The sequence below is a fragment of the Antechinus flavipes genome, chromosome 3, assembly GCF_016432865.1.
Source record: "Antechinus flavipes isolate AdamAnt ecotype Samford, QLD, Australia chromosome 3, AdamAnt_v2, whole genome shotgun sequence".
In the NCBI taxonomy this organism is placed as follows: Eukaryota; Metazoa; Chordata; class Mammalia; order Dasyuromorphia; family Dasyuridae; genus Antechinus; species Antechinus flavipes.
This window is the reverse complement of record NC_067400.1, coordinates 541,420,990-541,445,190: the sequence shown is the minus strand read 5'-3', so window position 1 is coordinate 541,445,190 and position 24,201 is coordinate 541,420,990. Positions and strand designations below refer to the sequence as shown.

Sequence of the window (24,201 nt, the reverse complement as noted above, 5' to 3'; positions counted from 1 at the left end):
GAACTCAAGGGAGGGAGCACAGATTGCATAGCAGAGCCCGGGGGCCAGCAGCACCAGCAGCCGTGGAAAGCTCTGTATGAGGAGCATAAGAAAGCCAGTCTGACTAGACTGCAATGGGAAAGAGTGATGTATTAGGAGGCTAGGAAGGTAGAGGGGCCAGTGGGTGAAGGACTATTTAAATACCAGGGAGGAGTTTCTCTTTGGTCCTAGAGAAGCTAACAGGGAGTCATTGGGGGATATGGAGTAGGGGAATGACACAGTTGGATCTGAGTTCTAGGAAAATCAGTTTGGACTGAAATGGGGAGAGAACAGAAGCAGGGAGCCTGATTAGGAATCTCTTTGTTGTAGCTGGATAAAAGGAAATATAACAACAAGAGGAGATGTCAAGATGGAAACAAGATTTGTGGGGGGAGAAGCTGATATTTATTTTGGGTTTGTGAATCTAGGAGACTATGATGCCCTTGAAAGAAACAGGGACATTAGGGAAAGAGATGGGTCTGGAGGGGGATGATACAGTTCTGTTTCCTACACATTCAGTTTGAGACAACTAATCTACAGAGTATCTAGGTTGGACAAGCCTCTGGTGATATGGAAGCAGAACTCAAGAGACTAGGATAGATCGCCTTCTGAATCATATATATGGACTTGGTAATTAAATCAATATGAGCTGATGAGGTAAAGGAGTATAATAATAACAATCATTAAGAGTTAATATTTACATAGCACTTTAATGTTTGCAAAACACTTCATATGACATTTCATTTTAGCTTTTACAATAACCCATGAAGTAGATGCTAGTAATACTTCCATTTCACAGCTAAGGATGCGTAAGTGATTGCCCAGGATCACACAGGAGACTGAGACTGAGAGAGAAATCAGTTTCAGCTGGGCCTGGAAGGGCAGACAGGACTCAGGTGGCTTGGAGCAGAAAAAGGCCAAGAAGGAAGAGAGTAAAAGTACGACCAAAAGTAAGTAGAAAGAAGCATTTAAGAGCTAAAGTTGGGGTGGGGTGGGTCAGGTTATAGAGAACCTGGAGTTCTAAAATGAAGACTGTATCCATTCAACCAACAAGAATTCAGTAACATAAGACATAGTTGATGTCCCCAAGGTGTTTATAATAGGAGCTAGAATAAGAAAGGGTGATGATAGTTTATACAAATAACGGAGGATACAAGGCAGAAGAATACAGGGGCAAAGGAGAAAAATTTCAGTGGAGTTTAAAAAAGAACCAATCATATCCCTCCCCACCCCCCAAAAAAAATCCACATATCTAAGGGAAAATATAAGGTTTCCCTAAAGTCATACAGATTTACTTAATTAAATAATAAATTTAAGTGGGGGGGGAGACACCATTTTAGGACCATTTAACTTTTATAAAGTAGCTTAGTCAGCTAGGAAGGCAGGAGGCTATGATTACCAAATACTGTCAGAACTGAGCCATCTTAATGGTTCAGGGCAAAAACTTAAAAAAAACATACATCCATCTCACGTTTAAAATAAACTGACCAAAACATATAATCTATATTTTGACTAGATTTTCCATGCCTCTGATAACAGCAATTTTTATTGTTGCATAATGCTAAGCTGTTTCAACTGGGCCGATCATAAATTTAAATATATATATATATATATATATATTTATATTTTCCAAAGCAATTTGGCTTATAATTTAATAGCTCATTTATGAAGATTTTTTAATTAAGGATCTCTTTTAAAGAGTCAAGAATCAAATTCTATTATTTTTTAAAAAAGAAAATAAGCATTTATTTAGCATCTATTATATGCCAAGCACTCACTATAATCAGTGCTTTTTACAAGTATTATCTCATTTGCTCTTCACAACAATTCTTCGAGATAAGTGCTGTTATTAATCCCATTTTCTATCTGAGGAAACTAAGGCAAAAGGGATTTGTCCCAGGGTTGTATGGGTAGTGTCTCAGACGACCTAGTGCTGGGCACAGTGGATAGACCACCTACCTGCCTGAGACCTTATGAGCAGTCAAAATAAATATCATAAATGCTGGTCACTGAAGTTTTCACTTCACTCAAAGGGGGGCATTCCCCCCAAATGTTTATTTTCTCATATTATTTTAGACAATTTTAAATTGTTTAATGATGCTCTTTTCCAAGCTATGATAAATTAAAAACAAGAAGAGCCCTAGATGCCCATTTCTATAATTTCTTTGTTTTACAACTCAGTCATTGGTATTCATAATAATGATTTCACTCATGAAGCAAAGATTGTTAGGTTCAGTGTGCTTTAGTGAAGCATATTAATTCATTTTAGAAATGTTGTTTTGTTTTTTTTCCCCTGGTGGAGGTTAAACATAATGGCAAGGCAGCATGATCAAGCTGATATTAAGAGCTGGCCCCAGGATCAGGGAGACTTAAGATTCAAATCCTTCCTCTGATACACACTAAATGTATGACCAAAGCCAAATGGATGACCTTTCTCTTAAAATAAATCCTGAAGACTCTTTAGGTACAGAGATGAACTGCGCCAATCTGGATGAGAAGGCTCCAGTCTTCAAGTTTCCTAAATCCTTATAATCTACAGAATGGATTTCTGCATCTTTCTCCCCATTAATCCTACCTGCACCACCTCCCCAGAAAGTGGGCAATTTTCAGTTATGTGAGGGAACCATTACTAGATATAAGAACCAAAATCACCTACATCCCTTACATTTACAGGCAAATTTCTCAGACTAAAAGGAGCAGGTGCAGATAGATGAATACTGGGAGAGGAGGTTTCCTCCCTAGGACTTCCCTATGAAAACACAAATCAGGTCAACCTTTACAACACACACTTGCAGTACAAGCCTACTATGTGTGTGGCATTGTGTTAAGAGCGAGACAAATTCTCTTGGAAACTGTCATTATCTGGTAAAATGTCACTGTTTAATCAAGTAAAATATAAGTGAAATAAAAGAAATTCAGTTACAGTATTTCTGTTAGTTCATATTTAGGTCACCTCAACCATTTCCCCTAAAGGCCTTCAGAATGTGTCATTAATTATAAATCTAACCCAGGTTAAAAAAAAAAAAACCTACTGTAGTCTTTTCATATTTTTTCCCCTCTGTTCTCAAACTAACAGGTAACTTCATATCTCCAGACACTGCTATTTAGGTCTTCTTTATAGGTTGAATTTTTAAAGGTTTTTTTTAAAAAAACTCTCAGGAAACCTACTTTGATATTATAGTAGAGCAAATCAACATTTCAGGATGCAGAACTCTAGAGGGCAATATATTTCTAGGGTTAAAAAAAAAAAAAAAGAAGTAGTAAAGAAAAAACATGCCTCCCTTATTTTAACCAACTAGAATAAAACAATTTGATTTGGAGGGTGAAAACATGAAAATAATAATGTGGTAAGAATATGTACTCTAACATTTAACAGAAGAGTATAATCAATCCAATTAAAAATATTTAATAAATAACATTAACAACTAGCGGTGATATAATCTTTAAGGTTTATAAAATGTTTTCCAAGTATTTTCTCATTTGAGCTTCACAACAAAGACATTTTACTCTATCCACTACCCCACCTAAATCACATTCTAAGGCTCTGAACTAATAATGTACTTAAAAAAAAAAAAGTCAAATTCCCTAAAAAGATCTGGGACATTTAAAAATACAATCAAGTGAGAACAGAAACATCCTTCTGAGTATAGCAGGCTCATCACTATGGCCATCTTTGACCCCCTATTTTCCCTGTCTATAAAGCTAGCCAAAGTCAGACTGGCTACTTTACACACCTCATCTTCATTCAGTATGACTTCTCTTTTAAAAAAAAAAAAAAATTAAAGCTTTTCTTTTCTTTCTTTTTTTTTGCTGAGGCAGTTGGGATTAAGTAACTTGCCCAGGGTCACACAATTAGGAAGTTTTAAATGTCTGCAACCAGTTTTGAACTCAGGTCCTCCTAATTCAGGGCCAATGCTCTCTCTGCACTGTGCCATCTAGCTGCCCCTAAAGCTTTTTATTTTCAAAATATATACATAGATAATTTCCAACATTCACCCTTACAAAACCTTGCCTTCTAATTTTTTCCCCTCCCTTCCTCTATCCCACCCCTGCCCCAGATGGCAAATGATCCAATATATGTTAAATGTGCAATTCTTCTATACATATTTCCACAATGCTCATACTGCACAAGAAAAATCAGATAAAAAGGAAAAAAAAATGAGAAAGAAACCAAAATACAAGCAAATAACAACAAAAAGTGAAAATAAAATACTCTGTTGTGGTCCACACTCAGTTCTCACTGTATGACCCCTCCTCACAACCAAGGCTAGCCAAAGTCACATTGGCTGCTTTCCCTCATCTTCATTCAGGATGACCCCTCCTCTTTAGGGAACCATCTTGCCTCCAATCTTTGTTCTTTTAAAACTAAGCTTAGCAAAAATCTGATGCACCCCCATCCCATGTACAAACAAATCCTTTGTGGAGGACCTATTCTGTGTTTCTATGCCAGGCACTCAAAAGACACAAAGGACACAAGTAGACAGTCCCGGCCTCCGAGGGTCCTTGGAGCATCCTCTTTGCCATTCTCTCGGATTTTCCTAACTCCTACCCAAAAGGCAGACAGGGCAGGCAACGAATCCTGTCCCTGAGGACCCATGAAAGTTTTGCAGACCACGCTGGAAGTCTGCACAGCCCCTGACCAGCGTCGTTCGAGTGAGCCTCACAAGTCTGTGAGCCAGGATCTGCTAGTTTTGGTAGCTGAGGAAAAGCGAAGCTTGCTCGTGGTCACACACAAGCTTTGTGGAGAAGGGGAATTTGAGCCCCGGTCTTCCTGACTCCAAATCCAACACATCATCCACTATATACCTCAAGACTCATCACAGGAGAGCTGCTGACAGGTAATAAATGGGCTTTGACTAGAGCGGTGCAAAACTATGGATTCTTTAAATGCTGAATTAAGGTCCCTCCTCCTCTCCAGAGTCCCTCCCTCTGGGAGGGGGGAGGGGAAGAGGAGAGGGAGGCCCTCCTCCTAGGCCCTCCATTTAGGTGGGGTCACACAATCCTGGGACAGCTATTTCTCATTCCTCTTCCAGAACTTTCCACTGCTCCGTTAGGCTCTGGATTTTTGTCCTCTTCTAGCCCTTACACAATCCTTGAGTATCTAGTTATATTCCCAGAGATTGGGGTTACAAAGAAAGACCAAAAAACAGTCCCTGACCTTCAAAAATCCCACACAGCAATAAGGAGGCACGTGCCAGCCATAAACAGAGGCAAGGGAAGCTGACTTCCAGAGAGGGCATGAGGAATGGGGAGGGCTGCCTGCAGAAGCAAGGGAGCCTGGAAAGCTGAGGAGCAGGGATAGGAAGAAAGACATATTTCCAGTCTTTGATTTGGATATGAGTTAAGATAGGATATATTATTTTATTCAGTCTGATTCTTTGTAACTTCATTTGGTATTTTCTTGGCATGGGGGAGGTGGAGAAGATCAGAGGGCAACAGATGCTGCAAAGGCACCGTTAGAGAGAAACAGTGTTTGCTGGATCTTTAGCGAGAGATGGAGAGAGACAGACGGAGACACAGGGAAGGAAGAAGGAAGGAGGACAGGAAAGGGGGGGAGGGAGAAAGACAAGACAGAGAGAGATACTGTGTGTGTGTGTGTGTGTGTGTGTGTGTGTGTACACACAGGTGACTAGAAAGGTGTGAAGAAGGCCAGTAAACAACTTTAAATGCCAAACTGAAGACGGTACTTGATCCTACGGGGGAGAAGGAGAAGACTTGTTCAAGGATACACAGTAAGGAGAAATGGAATCAGAATCTAGATCTTTTGCACACATGAAAGAATGAATGCCTCCTGAACTGAACATACCAATTTCCATGACATTTTATTTTTTAAGGACAGCTAGGTAGCACAATGAATAGTGTCAGGCCTGGAGTCAGGTGGAGTGGAGTGGAGACACTAGCTGTGAGATCCTGGGCAAGTCGTCTAAGCCTGTTTCCTCAAGTTTCCTCATCTGTGTAATGATCTGGAGAAAGAAATGGCAAACCATTCTGGTATCTTTGCCAAGAAAATACCAAATGAAGTTACAAAGAGTCAGACTGAATAAAATAATTTTCCTAGTTACTCCCTATCTTACCTCATATCCAAATCAAAGACTGGAAATATGTCTTCATGGGCCTTGCTTTCCTCATCTATAAAATGGAAGAGTACTTATATTCCCAGACTCTGGGGTCACAAAGAAAGACAAAAAAGAATTCCTAATTTCCCTATTTTCAAAATTTCTAATTTCTTTGTTTCAAAAAAAAATTTAAGGTACAATTTTAAAACCAACAAAAATAGACTAAATAACGAATAAAAGATAAAATCACACATACAACTCTTGCTATTCTGTGCCTACAGTTTAACAGAGCAGAATCACAAAAAGTGCCCGAGTCATTTTGAAATTCCCTATATTTAACTTATACTTTAGATTCTAGTGATCTCCACTTTAGAAAGGTCTTGTATTTTCTGGTATTCTTCATACTTACCATGATTTTTAATATTATAAATTGTTTTGTTATAAATGTTTATTTTGTATACTACTCAATTTAAATATTACATATGCATATACATATTCTATTACAAATATACAAATATACAAATAATTTCTCCTATTTACAAACAACTTCTGTATTAATAATAAAGCAATTAGGGATATTTTTGTTCTGAGAGGTCCTTCTCTCCCACTCCCTTTTTGATTGATATGTTCATGTTAAAGTCCTAACAATGGAACTGATATGCAAAATGGTATTATGACAGGTTATTTCTCCCATTCTGTACTTGTTAGATCAGAGCCATCTAATATGAAATTCTGTATAGAAAAATATTCAAATATTTTCTAAAGGTTGAACATTCTATTGTGGGGACCTTCAACTTAGATTAGTGAAATCACTGTTCACAACTTGAGTTAAAGTTTGGTAAAGTGGTTGTTCACTTTCTTAGTCAAACATTATTCCACTTGCAAATAAAACTGCAAAGGACCTCAGATTATCTACTTCAATATCTTTTTTGTCCCCATTCCCTGGCTTAATCAAAACAATGCCTTAGAGGTCAAGATACCTAGATTTAAAGAGCAATTCTGCCATTAACTGTGGAGCAAAGATAATCATTTTTCTTTTTTGGATCTCATTTTTCTGGTTTTTGAAAAAGACCAGGGTCTAGGGAGCCATTAAGGTAGGTAATCTAAGGTACCATGCAGATCTACAAATCACATGGAAGATACAAAATCCAGTCAACCTTTCATATTCACATCTCATCACTACCCTTAGTCCCCAGAGTGGAGTACACAGTGAGCCAGGAATTTCAAAATCTTCTTTTAAGGAGGGAGTCCAGAATAGATATTTCATTTCCCCCTTGAGTATACTACTAAACTCCACCATTCTCTTTGTAAACAGTTGGAGGGCAAGAACTGACTTTCTTTTTACCTACTCATATCCTTGGTATCAGGCAAATAGCAGGTGCTCAATAAATGTTCACTGACTACTAATAGCATCTGGACAACATACATCTTCAAGAATCCAAATTCTCCTATAATCTTAACTTATAGCTATATTTAATAATTCAATTTGGTTTTGCTAGGAAAGATTGCTACAATTTAAACTATAGTGACAAAAATAAGCGTAGGGAAAGAAAATAACCTATGTTTCCTTTCTTCTTCTATAAATAACAGCTCCATACCAGGCTTTTGACTTTCTCTAAATACTTGGCTTTCATACAATACTGACCTTAATAGTTAAATCAGGAGTTGTTATCACAACTTTATGAATATTATAAAACATTAACATCAAGGTTACTGAATTAAATAGCCACTTGAAGGGAGGAAAAAAAAAAGGATTAGAGATTTTATCAGGTGAGGGAATTCCCTGGTGAGCAAACTTCTTATACAAAGATGGAACCTTCTCTGTAACTCACAGTCTAACAAAATTCTCAAAACTATTTTTATAATTTCTATCAACACATGTAACTCATATAAACAATAATTTTTAAGAGTGTAAAAGATTCCTGAGATCAAAAAATTGGACTACTGGTTCATGGCTCTTGTTCAGGGTCAAACAGCTACGATGTGTCAAACATGAGGCTTAAATTCATGGCCAATTCTCCATTCATTATACCTATCTGCCATTACAGAAAAAACCAAAGAACAAGGTTAAACTGTTACTTGAAGAATTATGTCCTCAAGTAAAGAAATCTATTAAAATTTTTAAAAATTATCTTTCCAAGAAACAGTGGAATAAAAGGAAGCTCAACTTTATTAAAAATATAATACAGAAAAACCAGTGATATTTAAAAAACTGAATCAGATGGAAGTGGATTTCTTTGACAAAGAGACCTAACTCAGTTTCAATTGATAACTGATGGACAGAAGTAGCTACACCCAAAGAAATAACACTGGGAAATGAATGTAAACTATTTGCATTTTTGTTTTTCTTCCCGGGTTATTTTTACCTTCTGAATATCCAATGCTCCCTGTGCAACAAGAGAACTGTTCAGTTCTGCAAACATATATTGTATCTAGGATATACTGCAACATATTTAACACATATAGGACTGCTTGCCATCTAGGGGAAGGGGTGGAGGGAGGGAGGGGAAAAATCAGAACAGAACGAGTGCAAGGGATAATGTTGTAAAAAAATTACCCTGGCATGGGTTCTGTCAAAAAAAAGTTATTATAAAATAAAAATTTTTAAAAAAACTGAATCAGAAAGTCTATGAGTACCAATATATCATTAGACACTATTAAAATCAGCATAAATGTTTAGGTGTCCAGTTCTGAATAGTGTTCCTAGTATAGGAAATTAGGTCAGAACTAAAAGAAATTAGGCTGTAAGCCCTTTTCTATGATATTGCATATTTCCTGAAGCTAATAGTTAACTATGTCATGCTACAATTTATTAGGAGAACTACATACTACAGAAGGGATAGACCTTGAGGACTTTGGAGTTTAAAATTTATTTCTAAGTCTATATTTGAGGGCTTGAAAGTAACAATCTAGTGAAAGATCTACTCAGAGCTTTTAATGGCAAATTTCCAACTGCAGGGAGATAAACTCAGACAGAATTCCCCAACTGGCAAGTACAAAGAGTTAATGTTACATCATACTCATACATCAGTTTTCTCTTCTTGGAGAACTTAACACAGGAAGGCTATATTTTTAAAGAAATTAGTCTCAATACTAATATTTCACTCCTAACAGTGTATATTTTGATTTTAAAGTAACCAAACAGGACAATAAAGTGTGTTTTCCTGTCACATTTGGACAAATGTGAAGTTTCCCTTTTCAAAGATAGTACAAAAGAAATAGCAATCTTGAAAGGCCATCTTCCAATCTCATCTTTTTAAGGAGGATAACACTGTTGGCATAAAGATGAACATTAGTATTGTTTAAGAAGGGTCCCCAAGGTCAGTTACCTCTTCATTTCCCATTCAGTTGCAAAGCTTTGGACTTGATTATGCCAATAGGAACCATATCATTTTGTAAAACTACATCACTCTTGGTAATCATCCTTCATCAATACCTTTTTTTTCCCTTGGGGCCTCCTCCCAACTGGGTAGAGTTGCTCCTAAAATCTCCTTGATGGCTGGTGCTACCTTTTATTTGTAGCCCCAAAAAGCTGCACAGTGCCTGGTACATAGTAAACACTTAGAAAATGTTTATCAACAGACTATTTTGAATGAAAAATAGAACCAGTTTAAATTGTCAATCAATTACCCCTATAACTTTCTGAGATAGAAATTCTGGCAGCATTATCTAGTTTACTATTATTACACTCGCCAGTATGAAAATTATTAAACATCCATGAATTTAAGTAATTTTTTTAAATGAAAAAGTATATCATTTCTTCTTATATAACAAAAAAAATTATTCTAATTATGGTGTTAATTCCTTATATAATTCATTAAGCCACAGGCACAATCTTATGCAAATTATATTTGAGAAGGAAGCTATATTAAAAGATGACCCCAATTCCTTCTTACCTGAAGAAGAGGCACTCAGTAAAACTCTTCAGCTAACTTTGCATATGTTAAAAGCTGAAACAGATGAATCCCACCTAGAACCACCTGGTTCATTTTGAGTTAAGGACATTATATGCTTGTATAGAAATAGCACTGCCAATTACAAATATCATCTATTCCAATCAGACTTGCAAGGGCTTTACATGTAGTTAAGAGCCATAAAATTTCATTTCTTCCACATTAAAAGTTTAAGCTAAGACCATGCTTGTAGCTCTGCAAATAGTAGGTACTTTAGATTCCTTGAAGAGTGTTTATTTTCATTAGTTAATCTTTTTCCAAATATGCAATTTGCTCATGCCAGGGAAGAGGTGTTCAGGAGGTAATGGAATGGACTGCTCTGTTCTGTGATAGCACACTTAATAGTGGGACACTGCTTTAATACATATACAAGAGTTACCTGCCCTCAAAAGCATTAACTTAAAAGAAAATCTGGACAAAGTGATAAAGGCCAAAAGAAAACAGTTATAGTTGGAAGAATTTTCATTCAACTAGGTACCTGCTACAGGCAAGGCACTAAAAGCACAAACAAAATGATACCTGCCCTCAAGAGCTGACATTTTACTTAAAAACAAATCCAAAACCAAAATCTAAATCTAAATCTAAAATCTAAAAGTGATATAGATCCAAATGCCAATATAATGAACAACAGCTGACAATGAAACAGGAAGATCTGGATTCAACTACCTAGGTAACCCTAGGCAAGTAGATAATTCTCATATAACGATTTCCTAAAGTGTAAAACAAAACAATTGGATTCAATAGTTTCTAAGGTCATTCTTTCTATCTCTAAAACCATCATCACATATATTTATATATCCTGTCAAGGTACACGAAATACTTTATATTGAGTCAATCATCTAGCATCTATTAAGCATCTGCTATGTGCTAGGCACTGTGCCAAGTGTTGAAAAGGCAAAACAGCCTTTCCTCTCCAGCTCAGCCTAACAGTGGAGACCTCATGCAAACAGCTATGTACAAACAAGATACATACAGGATAATTGGGGTAATCTCAGAAGGAAAGCATTAATTAAGACTGAGGAAGGCTAGGAAAAGTATCTTGGAAGGTGGAATATTAGCTAAGACTTGAAGGAATCCATGGAAACCAGGGGGCAGAGATAAGAAGGGATAGAAGAAAGCCAGTGAAAATGTTAGAATTCAGAAATGGAGTATCCTGTGCAATAACCCCAGGAGACCAGTGTTAACTGGTTCATAGAATGTATGGAAGCAAAGACAGTATAGTAAGACTGAAAAGGTGGGAAGGGGTCACATTAAGAGCTTTTAAAAAACAGAGAATTTTATATTTGATCCTGGAGTCACAAATAGCCGCTGGATTATTAACATGATCGAACTTGAATTTTGTAAAGATCAGTTTGAAAACTGAGTAAAAGATGGACTGGAGTGAGAGAAAAGACTTTAGGCAAGAAAACCAATCAGCAGATCACTGCAATAGTTCATCCATGAGATGATATGGGAAGGTTTGACCCAAAATAGCAGCAATATCAAACAAAGAGAGGGGGACTTATACCAACCATATCTCAAATGGAAATGACAAGACTTTACCAATGACTACATCTAGGGAGTGGTGAGGATGACCCCAAATTGGGCAAGATCTTCTATAGGGCATGGGGTATCCAGAGGAGGGCAATGTAGAGTAGATCTGGCTCATAGATGGGGTCAAGAGGAGAAAGGGAAGACATTGCAGTGAATCAATGAAGAGCTGCTGGCCTGATAATGAACAAAGGGGTCAACAAACTGGAAGTCATAGGGAAAACAAATTTTAAAGACAGAGGGTCAAAGTAGAATGACAACAGATTGTGATAGGATGAAAGGAATTTCTGAGTTTACAGAGACGTAAGAATCTTTGTGGATAATGGCAAAATCAAAAGCTCCATCATCTCTATGAGCTGATGAGATGGAGAGACTAGGACAGGGGAAGTGTGTACCCCTAGTATGAAGGCGGGAATTAGGAAGGAAAGCATACCCTGGAAGTCAGTAGCCAACAGATACCAGATTCATGACTAGGTATTAAATATGTACTGAATAAAATGAATCCAAGAGGAGAGGCTACTGAGTTAGGTGATAGGTGGCAGTTATAGTAGGGAAATGGCAGAATGGTAGGGAAATGGCAGAGGAAAAAGAAAAAAGAATAAAAACTTCCCCACCATGACCACAAGGAGTCTTGCAACAACAGTTAAATGCAATTAGTGATGCAAAGTATAGGCAGGGAAGTTGTATCACCAGGAGGGAGGCAGAATACAATAAATTCAAATTGTTATCTGGTTTGTTATCTATGGAACAAGCATTGCAGAGAATACAGTAAAAGGGTTTGCTGGGTAGTTTTAAAGTAGGGAGTTGGACTGGGGAGAGGGGGGATGGGAATAAAAGAGAGCCAAGAGGAGAATGGAAGGCATTCAGAATCACTAGAATGCAGTAGATTATTGGGTGGAAATATCACTGGGGAAGGCGATCAAGATAATCTAATTGATTACATAAACAAGATCTAAACCTCACAACAACCTTGACAGATAGTACAGACATTATTATAAACATCTTATAGGTGAGGAAATTCCTTTAACTTTAAAATCACACATCTAAAAAGTAACAGAGTGGTTGGGATCCAAATCTAGGTCATATAGAATATTAAGGAAGTTAAGGGAAGAAGAGAGACTTAAGATCCTGTAGACAAGGAAATTTTTTTGAGGCTTAATGTAGTTAGTGTAGCATTCATTTCACATACTACCATATGGGCTGACGGGTGGTGATGAAATTGTTAAATTAGGTGTAATTTATTTCCAGGCTTTAGGATCCAGAATCAAAACAAGCCATGCAAGCTCTCTTTTTAATGAAAAAAGGGCTTTGAACCGAAGGAAACAAAGAATTTGTTCTTGGCCCATGGTCAATGAATGGTCAATAAACAAACACAAAACAAAACAAAACAAAAAACCACACCCTCATCCCTTCTCTTTCCTAACTTCCTGGATCTTTTGGTATTTTTTATTACAATAGATGGTTGTATTGAGGTTGGAAAAATCACTACTAGATGGAAAGCAAAACCTCGGCTTATCTATTATATGGACAGGTCCCAAAGAAAACACTTGTACAGAATTATTCACTGTATAAAATTTGTTATAAACAGATCAACAAAGAAGTGTTTCGATAGGCCATCTGCTGGGATAAAGGAGAAATCCTTTTCCTTTTATACAATGAAAAACTAATCCTTTGGTGAGTCCTTTCACAAAGAAATAATTACTCCCTTATTTATCTCTTTTGGGGGATAAATTTGCAAATTTATATTGAAACTCCGCTAACCTGTTTGATCATAAAGGAAGAGATCAATGGCAAGTTGGCTCTCACCTATGTTGATTATTCGATTATATGGCAAGAATAAATGTCAAGTGAACAAGCTAATTAAGCATTAATTTATGTATTAGGCAATTGTGCTAGGTGCCATATATGTGTGTGAATAAAATTTTATATACAATTATAGAAGTGACTGAAATCATATGTAAAAATTACATACAATGCATAATTTAAACCATTTCTATAATTGCATATTAATAAATGTGTATGTATGTATATATATCAAAACAAACAAAAACATCCATTCTATTTTGTAATAACAGAGGTTGACATTTCTTTTTGAGCCTAGCACAATCACCAACCAAATATGAATGATGACAAAAAAGAATGTTACTTATTAAATTGGCCTTAGTATTTAAGGGAAAAGATGTCATACATGTATTTTAGTGTAGTAGAATGGAAAGAATGCTGGAATGAGGAAATATGTGACTGAGAGCAATTAAGTTTTTCCCTCTGGGCCTCAGGTTTTGTTATTGGTAAAAGTGATCAGATAATACCATATGATTTGAAGCAACCCAAAGAATTCCATAGGGAGTGGAGAGGGATATATTCAACAAATACTCATCCACTTTGCTGACACTATAGATCACATATAACATGTATGTTAAGGGCAATGAAACCAAATATTTGTGGAAATTAATCCCATGACCACAAAAATCAACTAATTATTCTAGAACCAATCACTAAAGGACCCATAAGTTGTCATCATTCAGCCCAAGAGTTCAATGAACCATAAGGAAAACAAAAATTAAAAGGATCTTAAAGGCCATCCAGTTCAACTGCCTCATTTGAAAAGGAAAATGAAATCCAGAAAGATTAAGTAATTGAGTTTGGTTTCTAACTTGGGTCCCACGACTCCCAAAGTCAGAACTCTTTCCATCATGCCGTGCTACAAACTAAATCTAAAAGCTAAAGTGAATGTTATATATATTGGACTACTTGCCATCTAGGGGAGAACATGGGGAAAGGGGAGTGGAGAATTGGAACACAAGGTTTTGCAAGGGCTAATGATGAAAAATTGTCCCCGCATGTTATGAAAAATAAAAAGCTTAAAAAAAACTACAAAGTTCACAAAGTAAAATTTTTAGCATTAAAAAAATAAAATTAATGTTATTCAAAATATTGTAGGTTACAGTGCTCTCTGAGGAAAGAAAGCAAGGCCAAGAGCCACTGAACTAAGGCAAGATCTTTGGTGTTAATAGGAAAACACAAGAGTCCAGAAGAGGTGATCTGAATTTTTCTTATTTGATTCAATAAACATTTGAAATTCTACGAACCATCATTCAATAGAGATGAGTTAGGGTAAATATATTTCTATTCCTCTCACAGAAATGCTTTATGAAGTATTTATTTTAGAAATTCATCATTACTTCTATTTGGATCTATTTTAAATAAGCTGGGGTCCACATGACTAAAGAGCAACTCAAGGGATCTGGGATAAGACTGCACTTCTGTAGACTCAGTTTGCTCATCTGCAAAATTAGGGAGTTAAGTTCTAGTTCTAAATTCCATCAGTCTCTCATGACATGGATGGAAGGTTTTTCTGGCACTCTTGAACTCCTTGCTACAGGAGTATCGTATCAAGTGTCACTAGTACCATTCCAGGAGCTGAATTAAAACGGAAAGAAAGAGCTCCGGTGAGGGGCCACATTCTTACAATGCACTGAGGAGCCATAATATGAACGTGGCAAATGTCAAACCTTGTGGCCAGATTCTGAAAGACCTAGAATTTTCTTCAATCCTAAATAAAATCTAGTAGCATTCCACTCTGACCAACGATTCTGAATTTTAAAAAATTTTAGGAAAAAAACACACATTTGTATAACAGATATTCATAGCAGCTCTTTTTGTGATGGCAAAGAATCAGAAATTGAGGGGATGACCATCAAGTGGCTGAATGAGTTGTGCTGGATGACCGACTACATTGTGCTATAAGAAATGAAGAGGGGTGGTCTCAAAGACTTTATATGAGGTGATACAAAGTGAAGTAAACAAACTAGGAGAATATCTATGCATAGTAACAGCAATAATATAACTGATCATCTGTGAAAGATTTGGCTACCCTGAACAAACCAATGCTGCAAGACAATTCTGAAGGACTCATGATGAAAAATGCTTCCCATCTCCAGAGAAAGAACTATTGGACTGTGAGGGCAGACTGAAGCATTTTTCCCCCATTTTCTTTATTTTTCTTGCTGTTTGTTTTTGCTGCATGGCTAATAAGAAGATATGCTTTGCATGACTTCACATGTATAATTGATACTTTCTCAATGGGTGGGGAAGAGGAAGGAGGGAGGGAATTTGGAACTCAGAATTTTAAAAAATGAATGTTTAAAAATAAATAAAAAATTAAGGGTAAAAAAAAGAAAAGACCATCCTTTCGCTTATGTCCACTGCTGAAGCTCACTGGGCTGTTAGCCCAATACCTTGGCAGGCTTTAAAATGTTACAGATCCCAGTATTGGAATGAAGGAGAATAAACTCAGACTCATGGAATGTTGGGACTGGAAATAAATTTAGAGATGAGAGGCCGAGTAGCAGCGGAGAGTGCTAGTCAGGAGAAACCTTGGAATCAAATCCTACCAGCACTCAGCTGTTAGTCATTGAACCTCTTGGTTTTCTCATCTGTAAGGTAGGAATGTTAATATCTGTAATTTCATAAATATCTTTAGACTCCAACTATTGGGTTGGTGTGAGAGTCAAATGAAATCATCCATGGAAAGTGCTACATAAAATTATAAGTTGTAAACTTTTGACTTTCACTTGGTCTCATTTTATAGGCCCAGAAATAGTGAAGGTAGTGAAGGGGCCTTCCTCCTAGGTGACAAAGGTAAGCAGAATGGAGGGTGGGGTTAAGGCAATGCTGAAACCAAGTCTTCCCCACTCTCCATTAAGGAAGAGGTAAAGCTTAAAAGAGAAGTCAATAGAAAGGAAATACTACAAAGAGAAACTAGCTGTTGCCAATAAAGATAAGAAATGCAGAACTAAAGGAGGATAAAATTTAATAAACATTTTTCTGGTTTAAGTTTGTTTTCTGTTTTGAAAGTCATAGATCCATGTAATTTCTAATAGGTTTACCATTTTGTATTTTAACTGACTTTTCTTGATTTTATATTATCTTTTTAGTATGGGGAGATGAAGCAATATTAATCAATAAAACTTACTTTAAAAAAAGTAGAAAATATGAGGTTAAAAGTTTACAGTAATTTATCCTTAATTCAGTCAAGATTTTTTAAAAAATCTTTACTTTTCTCATCTTAACAACTTTTCTGCTTATACACACACTGAAGTTCAAAGATTATAACTTTAGATAGGAATTCCCAAGATATTTTCCATGAAAACTGAGGTATTTATAAATTTGTGGTATAAGTTATAATTCAATGACCATTTTTCCACCATCAAAAAAACAAAACAAATAAAAAAGCAAAACTTGGTCTCATCCTGAAACAGCTTTATACTTAAGTTTTATGTTACAAAATTATCTTGCTACCAATCAATTACCAGGATTGTGGAATAGCTAGTACTTAGTGAAAAACAAAAATATATCTCTACCATGGTAGCAGGAACAGAATTTATCATTAAAAAACCAACACTGTTCACAATAGAAATGAATTTAAGCATATAGAAGATATACAGATACAAAACGTACCATTAATTTATTCTTAATGCTTTTTTTTTTTAAAGGGGGTTCAAATGAGATATATTGGTTTTCCTTTGGAATTAAAACAACTTTATAACAGACTATACTTATTTTTCAAGGATTTTATTCACTCAATTGTTGCCAACATTCAGAAAATGTCCAGTAAGATGACACAACAACACAACAACAATCGGCTTTATTTGAAAAGTCTTTCATTTCAAAAACAAGTATTTATTGAAGGACACAAATAGTATTAAAATTAGTTTTCAAATAGCAATTGTCCTAAGAAACAAACAGGATACTCTCAAATCCTCTTCTTATGTACCTCCTTTATATAAAAGCATTTTATTAGGTTTTTTTTTAAAGAAATAAAAACAAAACAAAACCCAGACAATTTCCTATAAAACTTACCAAGTTTCTTGAGAGCAAGAATTAAATGTTTCTGAGTCTTGCAAATCACATTTGTTTCTGAAAAACATCCCTTTCCTTCCACCCCCAGAGCAAGCTATCCTTTGTGGCAAATACTGAGGAAAAAATAAAAGTTCAGCAAGACTAACAAACATACTACAAAGTATGTGCAACATTCCGTTTACAATGAAATAAATTAATTGTGCAAATTTCATTTGGCTGGGCAAATCAATTTCACTCAACAGAAAGCAGCTGAAAACCATCTAAGTCCTTTGGTTTGCAGAAGCTGCAGCAAGTTTATGTTTTTTGTTTTTTAAAAATAGTGTCTCATAAGTTTAAGAGGTTAAATTAATCAGTGTCTATTTTGAAAAGGATGATTTCTTTCTGGTCCTTTCTCTACACATTAATATCATGGATCACATTTATGGGGGCAACATATTATGAGACACAGTATCCTGGATGTTTAATCAAAGGACTTGGGTTCAAATTCTACCTCTTACACTTGCTATCTGTTTAACCATGGACAAATCATAATTTTTCTGGGCCTCAGCTTCATCTGTAAGATAAGGGAATTGGAACAGGAGATTTCTAAAATCCCTTCCAGCTATATCATGGCTTCTTTCAAAGGCTCTCCCTTTGTAATTATAATGACTATTATAGAATAGAGAGAAGAAAAATTAGCCATCCTTTTTATACTATGAAAGTGATGAACTCAAGAAATGGACAGTCACAGCCTGAGAACATTCTTAGTTTTCCTGATCCGCCTTTTCTCCTTTTAAAAACAAAACAAACAATCCCCCATCACTTTCAACAAGGAAAAGACTGATCCAGAAATAAATATAATACTAAAAAAGGCATAAATAAAATCCCAAAATAAAACTTCTTAAATACTATATCTAATAGAATTCAGTTCAATTCAAAAAGGACTTTAAACACCTAATCTGCATAAAGTAAAATGAAGTTAGCCCCTAGGATCTGGAGATATTAAACGGAAAAAACAAAACAAAACCATAAATGGTCATATTTTGAAGATGCCAGTCTATTAAGAATATAAAAAAATAAATAAATAAACATAGTTTCCATACCCATATTTACAAAATGAAATAGTTAGGTTAGATGATCAATGAGGTCTGTTATCAGCTCAAAAATCTGCTATTCTAAGATCCTAAAATCCTAAATATAAAGTAATAGGGTAAGAAGAGGGACAAGCCGAAGAAAACACTAACTGAAATGATAAGAAAAAAAGCTTGTATTGATGGCACATGAGCTTAGACTTAAAAGGAGATAGGTGTGCCAAAAGGCAGTTACACCAAAATAATAACTGTCCTAGAAGAATTTTTAAAATGTCAATGTACACAATAATAACCCTTTACATAACCCCACTTAATAAACCTTAAAATGTTGTCTACACCAAAAACCTACTAAGTTTTAAAATTTCTTTGTACACTAATATTAAATAATCCTTTAAACTAAGTTAAAACAACCTCAGTTCATAACCCTTAAGATAGTTTCTATATCAAAACAAAAACAAAAACAAAACCCAACAAATTTAAAGCCCTAGGCACCATAAATGGATTGAACAAGTGAATAATCAATCATTAACTCTGAAAAGCTCAATTAAGGGTGCAAACTCTAGCAGTGAAATGGCCTCAGAGAATACTTCAGACAAGTAAATTCACCTTACAGTGACGAAGTGGAATTTTCCCACAATCCTCCAACCAATAATCAGAAACACTGTCAACAATAATATATTTGTTAGTATCTGGTCAAGAGAAAAGATATGTATTAAGGCAATATTAAGAAGAACACAACTCTGAGAAAACCAAAACAGGACCATTTCCAAACCCTGGAAATTTCTCCCAACCTCCCTCAATTGTTAATTTTATAATTAACTGGCATGTATAGAATGCCTTAAAGTTTGTAAAGAGCTTCACAGATATTATCTCATCTGATCCTCACAACAACCCTAAAAAATGGATGCTCTTCTTATTCCCATTTTGCAGATGAAGAAAAGGAGAAAAATAATAGTTAAGTGATTTGCTCAGGATCACCCAGTCATCTTTGAACTAAAGTCTTCTGGACTTTGGGTCAAGTTGGCTAGCCCTCTATCTACTGAGTCATCTAGTTGCCTTATGAGGGGGGAAAAAAAAAGTGATAATATAACAAAGATAAACTTGAGTAATGGGAGACACAGAATTTCATGAGAGTCCTTGAAAGCATGAAGAGGAATAAGTACTTTCCCAATTACTAACCTACAGAGATGAGGCCATCTTTACTTAATTTTTAGAAGGAACTGTAGACTTGCAACCTGCACTCACACTTTACAAAGAGGAAAAAGAAACTGGGAAAAGTAAAAAGGACTTTGCCCAAAGCATTCATATATTCTCTTTTTCAAGTCCTTATTTCTCAGAAGCTAAACTTAACAATGAAGGAAGTAAACTGAAATCTGATTGGAGTGAGGAAGTATTTGTCGCTTTTACAACAACAAAATATCTACCACATGATGCCTGCTGAGTATAATTATATAACATAGGGGCTAGAACTGGCATATTTTCTTCAGTATTTACAAATGCATAGCACACCTATTTTCCAGAGTTAAGTGAAAAGCAGTCTCCAATTTGGAAGGATCAGTTTGAAAGCCTCAGGATACCCTCTACATTTTCTAATTATCTATTGACTTCTATTCCTCCCCTTCCCCTTCAAAGGGCTTGGCCAACAGAAAAGTGGGAATATAAAACAAAAAGTAAAGACAGAATTATTCACAATAATCCAAGGGGGACAACAAATCTGGATCAAAATGGGACAAGGTAATTTAACAATAGGCAATGGAAAACAAAACAACACCTCCAAGTCTCCAACCTGCTAGAAAGAGCCTGTGGGGAAAACAGCAGGGGGTGGGGGATGAGGGGATTGCAAAGCAGAGAAGATGAGAAAGTATTTACCAATGCATCAAGAGGGGTCACTATTATAAAGGGTATTGTGGTCACTGGTTCCAAGGGGGTTTAGGCCCAAATTATCCAATCTAATCTACTCAAGGGAGTTAAGGGAAGTAGCAAACATAGGAGACAATGCTTCTGTGTTTTTATCTTGAGAAACCAGCTGCAGAAATATCCAGAATGGTCTGGATACAATCATTATCATGGAACTATAAAAATCTTAAAGGAAATACTGATTTTGCAGTTATTGTCCAAGCTTTTAAGGCTCAGAAGTTCTTTTACAAAAATATACCCCGAAATAAGGTTTTAATTTACATGTAAATGACTGATTAGAAAGATCCCACTCTTAAGGCAGAGCAATATTTTGTCACAAATTGAAGAAAAGGCCCCTTTCAGTTCGGAGCTGCAAAAAGAGTTAGTCATCTGTATCTGCCAATTCACTGATTACTGCCTTAGTTACAAAGCAGGACTTCGGCCTTTACTGCTTAGTCCTGGTATTTTTGTTTGATGTGTCGCTTTTAGAAAATAGAAAAAGGTTTAGAAAACCACAGTGTTTTTTGTAAGATTACTTTTAATAAGTGCCTACAATGTCAAATCTGAAGGTGAACTTAGGAGAACTTCTGAAGCTTTCCCTACAGGCTCACTGTTCCAGAAATTATGAGAAAATTATCAGGGGCTGATTTTAAGGCTTTCCAGCCAACAAAAATCTGATTTTAGTCCAAAGATTTTTCAGTTCTCCCAGAGGATCCAAGCTCAGAGACAAGTAAGGTTTCACCAAAAAATGATGTCACCCAATTTCTTCCTCTGGATTTTTCTTTTCTTTTTTTAAGGAGGAGTCAATATAGATATAGTCTTGTGATGACAGTTTTCTTCTTTCAGATTTTAGATTTCTTGCTATATTGAACCATATTGGTGGAATACTTAGCACTTGGAGGGGAGAATAGGGAAGAAGACTTGAATGTAAGATAAAAACAAATGTTCAAATAATCTGCTCCTGGAATTACATTATATTAGATCTGAATTAAGTATGTTATTTTAGGACTTTGCAGAGGATTCAGGAAGGCAACAGGCACAGAACAGCCTCTTAATCCACTTAGGGAGTGGGCTCACTGTTTCCATTTTAAAGACAATCCAAAACAAAATTAACTTTTGAAGCTTGGGGTTTTTTGTTTTTAATCTCTTACACTTCCACATATATACACCAAAAAAGCATGGGCAAGGTTAAATTAATTTTATGTGACTCAAAGTTATGAATGTTTTATAAGCATAGAATCTTGGAATTGAAAGGGACCTAAGTCAATACAAGAAACCCCTTTACAACATTTTGGGCAAGGGGGCAGTCATCCAGTTATATCAATTCTTCTAGGTAACTGGCCAAGACTACAGCCCCGTTTCAATTTTTATTGTTACAATTGCACAAAACCTTGAAAAACAGCCAACAATACCCATAAGCGGCACACGACAATTAGGCTTTCTTTATAAGTTAAAAAAAAGTTTGAATCTTTAATTATTAGAAGGCATATTATCTAATTAGAAAGGGAAAGTATCCCACAACAAATTTCTTTTAAAAGTTGGCAGAAATAATTTAGTCTGTTAAGTTGCAAAAATATCCTCGTCACATAAGTTAAAATAACACAAGGACTAATACAATAACCTTTTACCGGAGTTTCTTCTGTTTAGCTACAAAAATAAAAGAAACTCCGGCAAAAGGTTATTCTACTTCTCCTCCTGTTATTTTTATTTCTGTATTAAGTACCACAAGACAAATGTTTCTCAAACAGCTTTAGTGAGGAAAAATAATTATCCAATGGAAACAAGAATTCCAGATTTTATGATTGTCATTTTAAAGCAGATTACTAACCACGTAATTCTCTACACAAAAACAAACTGGAGGCGAAGGGGGAGGGGGCTGCTAAAATTTAGTTTCATCTAGTAATAAGTGTTATTCACAGGCTTCTAAATTTTTTGAGGGGGGTGGAACCTATGGCCAGTTTCCAATAACAGCCTCATAACAATTGCTGATCTTAGATAGGAATGATATTGTTTTAATTATAAAATCAACTAACTCCTCACTCACTCCAACCAACTTGCCCGCCCGCCTTCTCCCCCACGGTTAAGTTCAGCGGCCAATAAGGATGGGTCGAGGAGGGGGGTCGGAGAGAAAGAAAGGGAGGAAGAAAATGCTTTTAAATAAGAGGCTTACAGCTTGCTGGCTTCAGTCCAAGGACTGTTCTGCTCCAAAACGAAAGTAGAAAAAGAACCCGAGGTTTAGGCTCGTTCTGATGTCAGCCATTTTAGGATTTATTTATAAGGGGGGGGGGGAGGAAGTGACAAACTCGGCTGAAGGGACGGGATGTTTTTGTTTTGCACAGTACCGCCATAGGTTAGGGGCGAAGCCCCCCAGTGCACGCAGCAGCAAGGATCGCGGCCCCAGCCCTCCTCCCCGCCCCGACTGCACCAATGACAGCAAATAGGGCATAGAGCTTTCAAGCTAGCTTGCCTCCCGTCAGTCCTCGGCTTTCCAAGCAAAGTAAAGCGCTCGCCATTCCCCCTCCAACACACGCATTTTCTTACAAAGGAGCCGGCCAGGGCTGAAGGAGAAAGGGGGCTTCTTGGAGGAGGTGGGGGACCTTTAGGTTTCTCTAGAAAGTAGCTTTGGCGGCTCTCCTTCACCCTCTCACCCCCATTTTGCCAGGGATCCCCAACAGGACTACGATCCTTGCAACTAGATCTAAATCGCCCAGCCTTCATCCCAATAGCTCTCCCAGGGGCGCCCCCCACCGCGCCCCCCTCACGCTCCAACCCTTCCCCAGCAGCCCCGCGCCCGGACCTTGCAGTCCACACTGACGGCGTCCGGAGGGATGATGAGCGCCTCCTCGCCGCTCTTGGGCTCCTCCTTCTTGGCCTCCTTCTGGGCCAGAGCCGAGTTAAATGCCACCTTCACCATGGCGCGGCCTCTCGCTGCCCTCGCGGGGTGGGGGGTGGCTCTCGCTGCGGGCCGCCTGCAAGCGGCTGCTGCCTCCTCCTCCTCCTTCCTCGCCCGGGCTCCGAGCTAGCGAAGGGTCCCTGCTCGGGCTACCGGACAGCAAGGTCCGTCCGTTGGGGGCTCTGCCTGCGCTTGCACCGCCGCCGCTGCTGCTGCTACTGCTGCTGCTGCCGCTGCGGATAGAGCTCCAGCTCTCAAGCTCCCGCTGTGCAGGCGGTGGACGCTCAAGCACCCAGAGGGAAGGGCGGGAAAGGGGGCGGGGCGATCCACCTCCGGGGGCGGGAGGAGGGAGCAAAGCTGCCCGCACCGCCTCGGGGCTGGGGAGCCGGCCGGGGGAGCCGCACCGACCGCGAGTAACTGGATCCTCCTCCCCTTCGGTTTCTTATTTTAAGCGTAATCTAGCCAATTTTTTCTGGGGTCTCCTAAAACCGCTGGGTCTCAGTCCCTTGCACTCCCTCTCCGGGGAGTGCTTCTACAGGTGTAGTCTGATCCATGCCTCAGTTTACTCATTTAAGGGGACTGGCACTGGGGAGTCTTCGAACTTCTCCCCTTGGCTCGATGAGAGAAATGCCCCTTATCCCAGAGATCAGTTTTCTTTTCTGACTGTGTGGGTTCCACCCACGGGCGGTTACCTGAGTCAGAGGCGCTTTTCTCTCGCCCTTCCTTCATCTCCCTTTCTTTTTCTCCTTCCTTTTCCCCTCCCCCTCCTCTTCTTCATCCTCTTCGGTCAGTCTTCCTGTTGTGATCAGCCTCTAAAAGCGATTCTTTCTGTTGCTAAACTCTACCACATTTGAACCCAGATCGTTCTCTCGCGCAGGGACAAAGCTCACACCCAAACTTTTATGTATGTGACCTAACTCCAA

At 37.4% G+C, this 24,201-nt stretch overlaps 1 protein-coding gene across 2 annotated transcripts in view; it reads right to left on the bottom strand.

Moving 5' to 3' along the window:
* Positions 1-23,532, bottom strand: part of ITM2B (integral membrane protein 2B) — a 32,404-nt gene extending 8,872 nt beyond the window's left edge. For both annotated transcript variants that reach the window (XM_051987338.1, XM_051987339.1), the window contains exon 1: positions 23,183-23,532. In XM_051987338.1, coding sequence (XP_051843298.1) covers positions 23,183-23,299 — 117 coding nt within the window. In that variant the 5' untranslated portion in view covers positions 23,300-23,532. The remainder of the gene's footprint in view (positions 1-23,182) is intronic.
* Between the last annotated feature and the right edge of the window lie 669 nt (positions 23,533-24,201).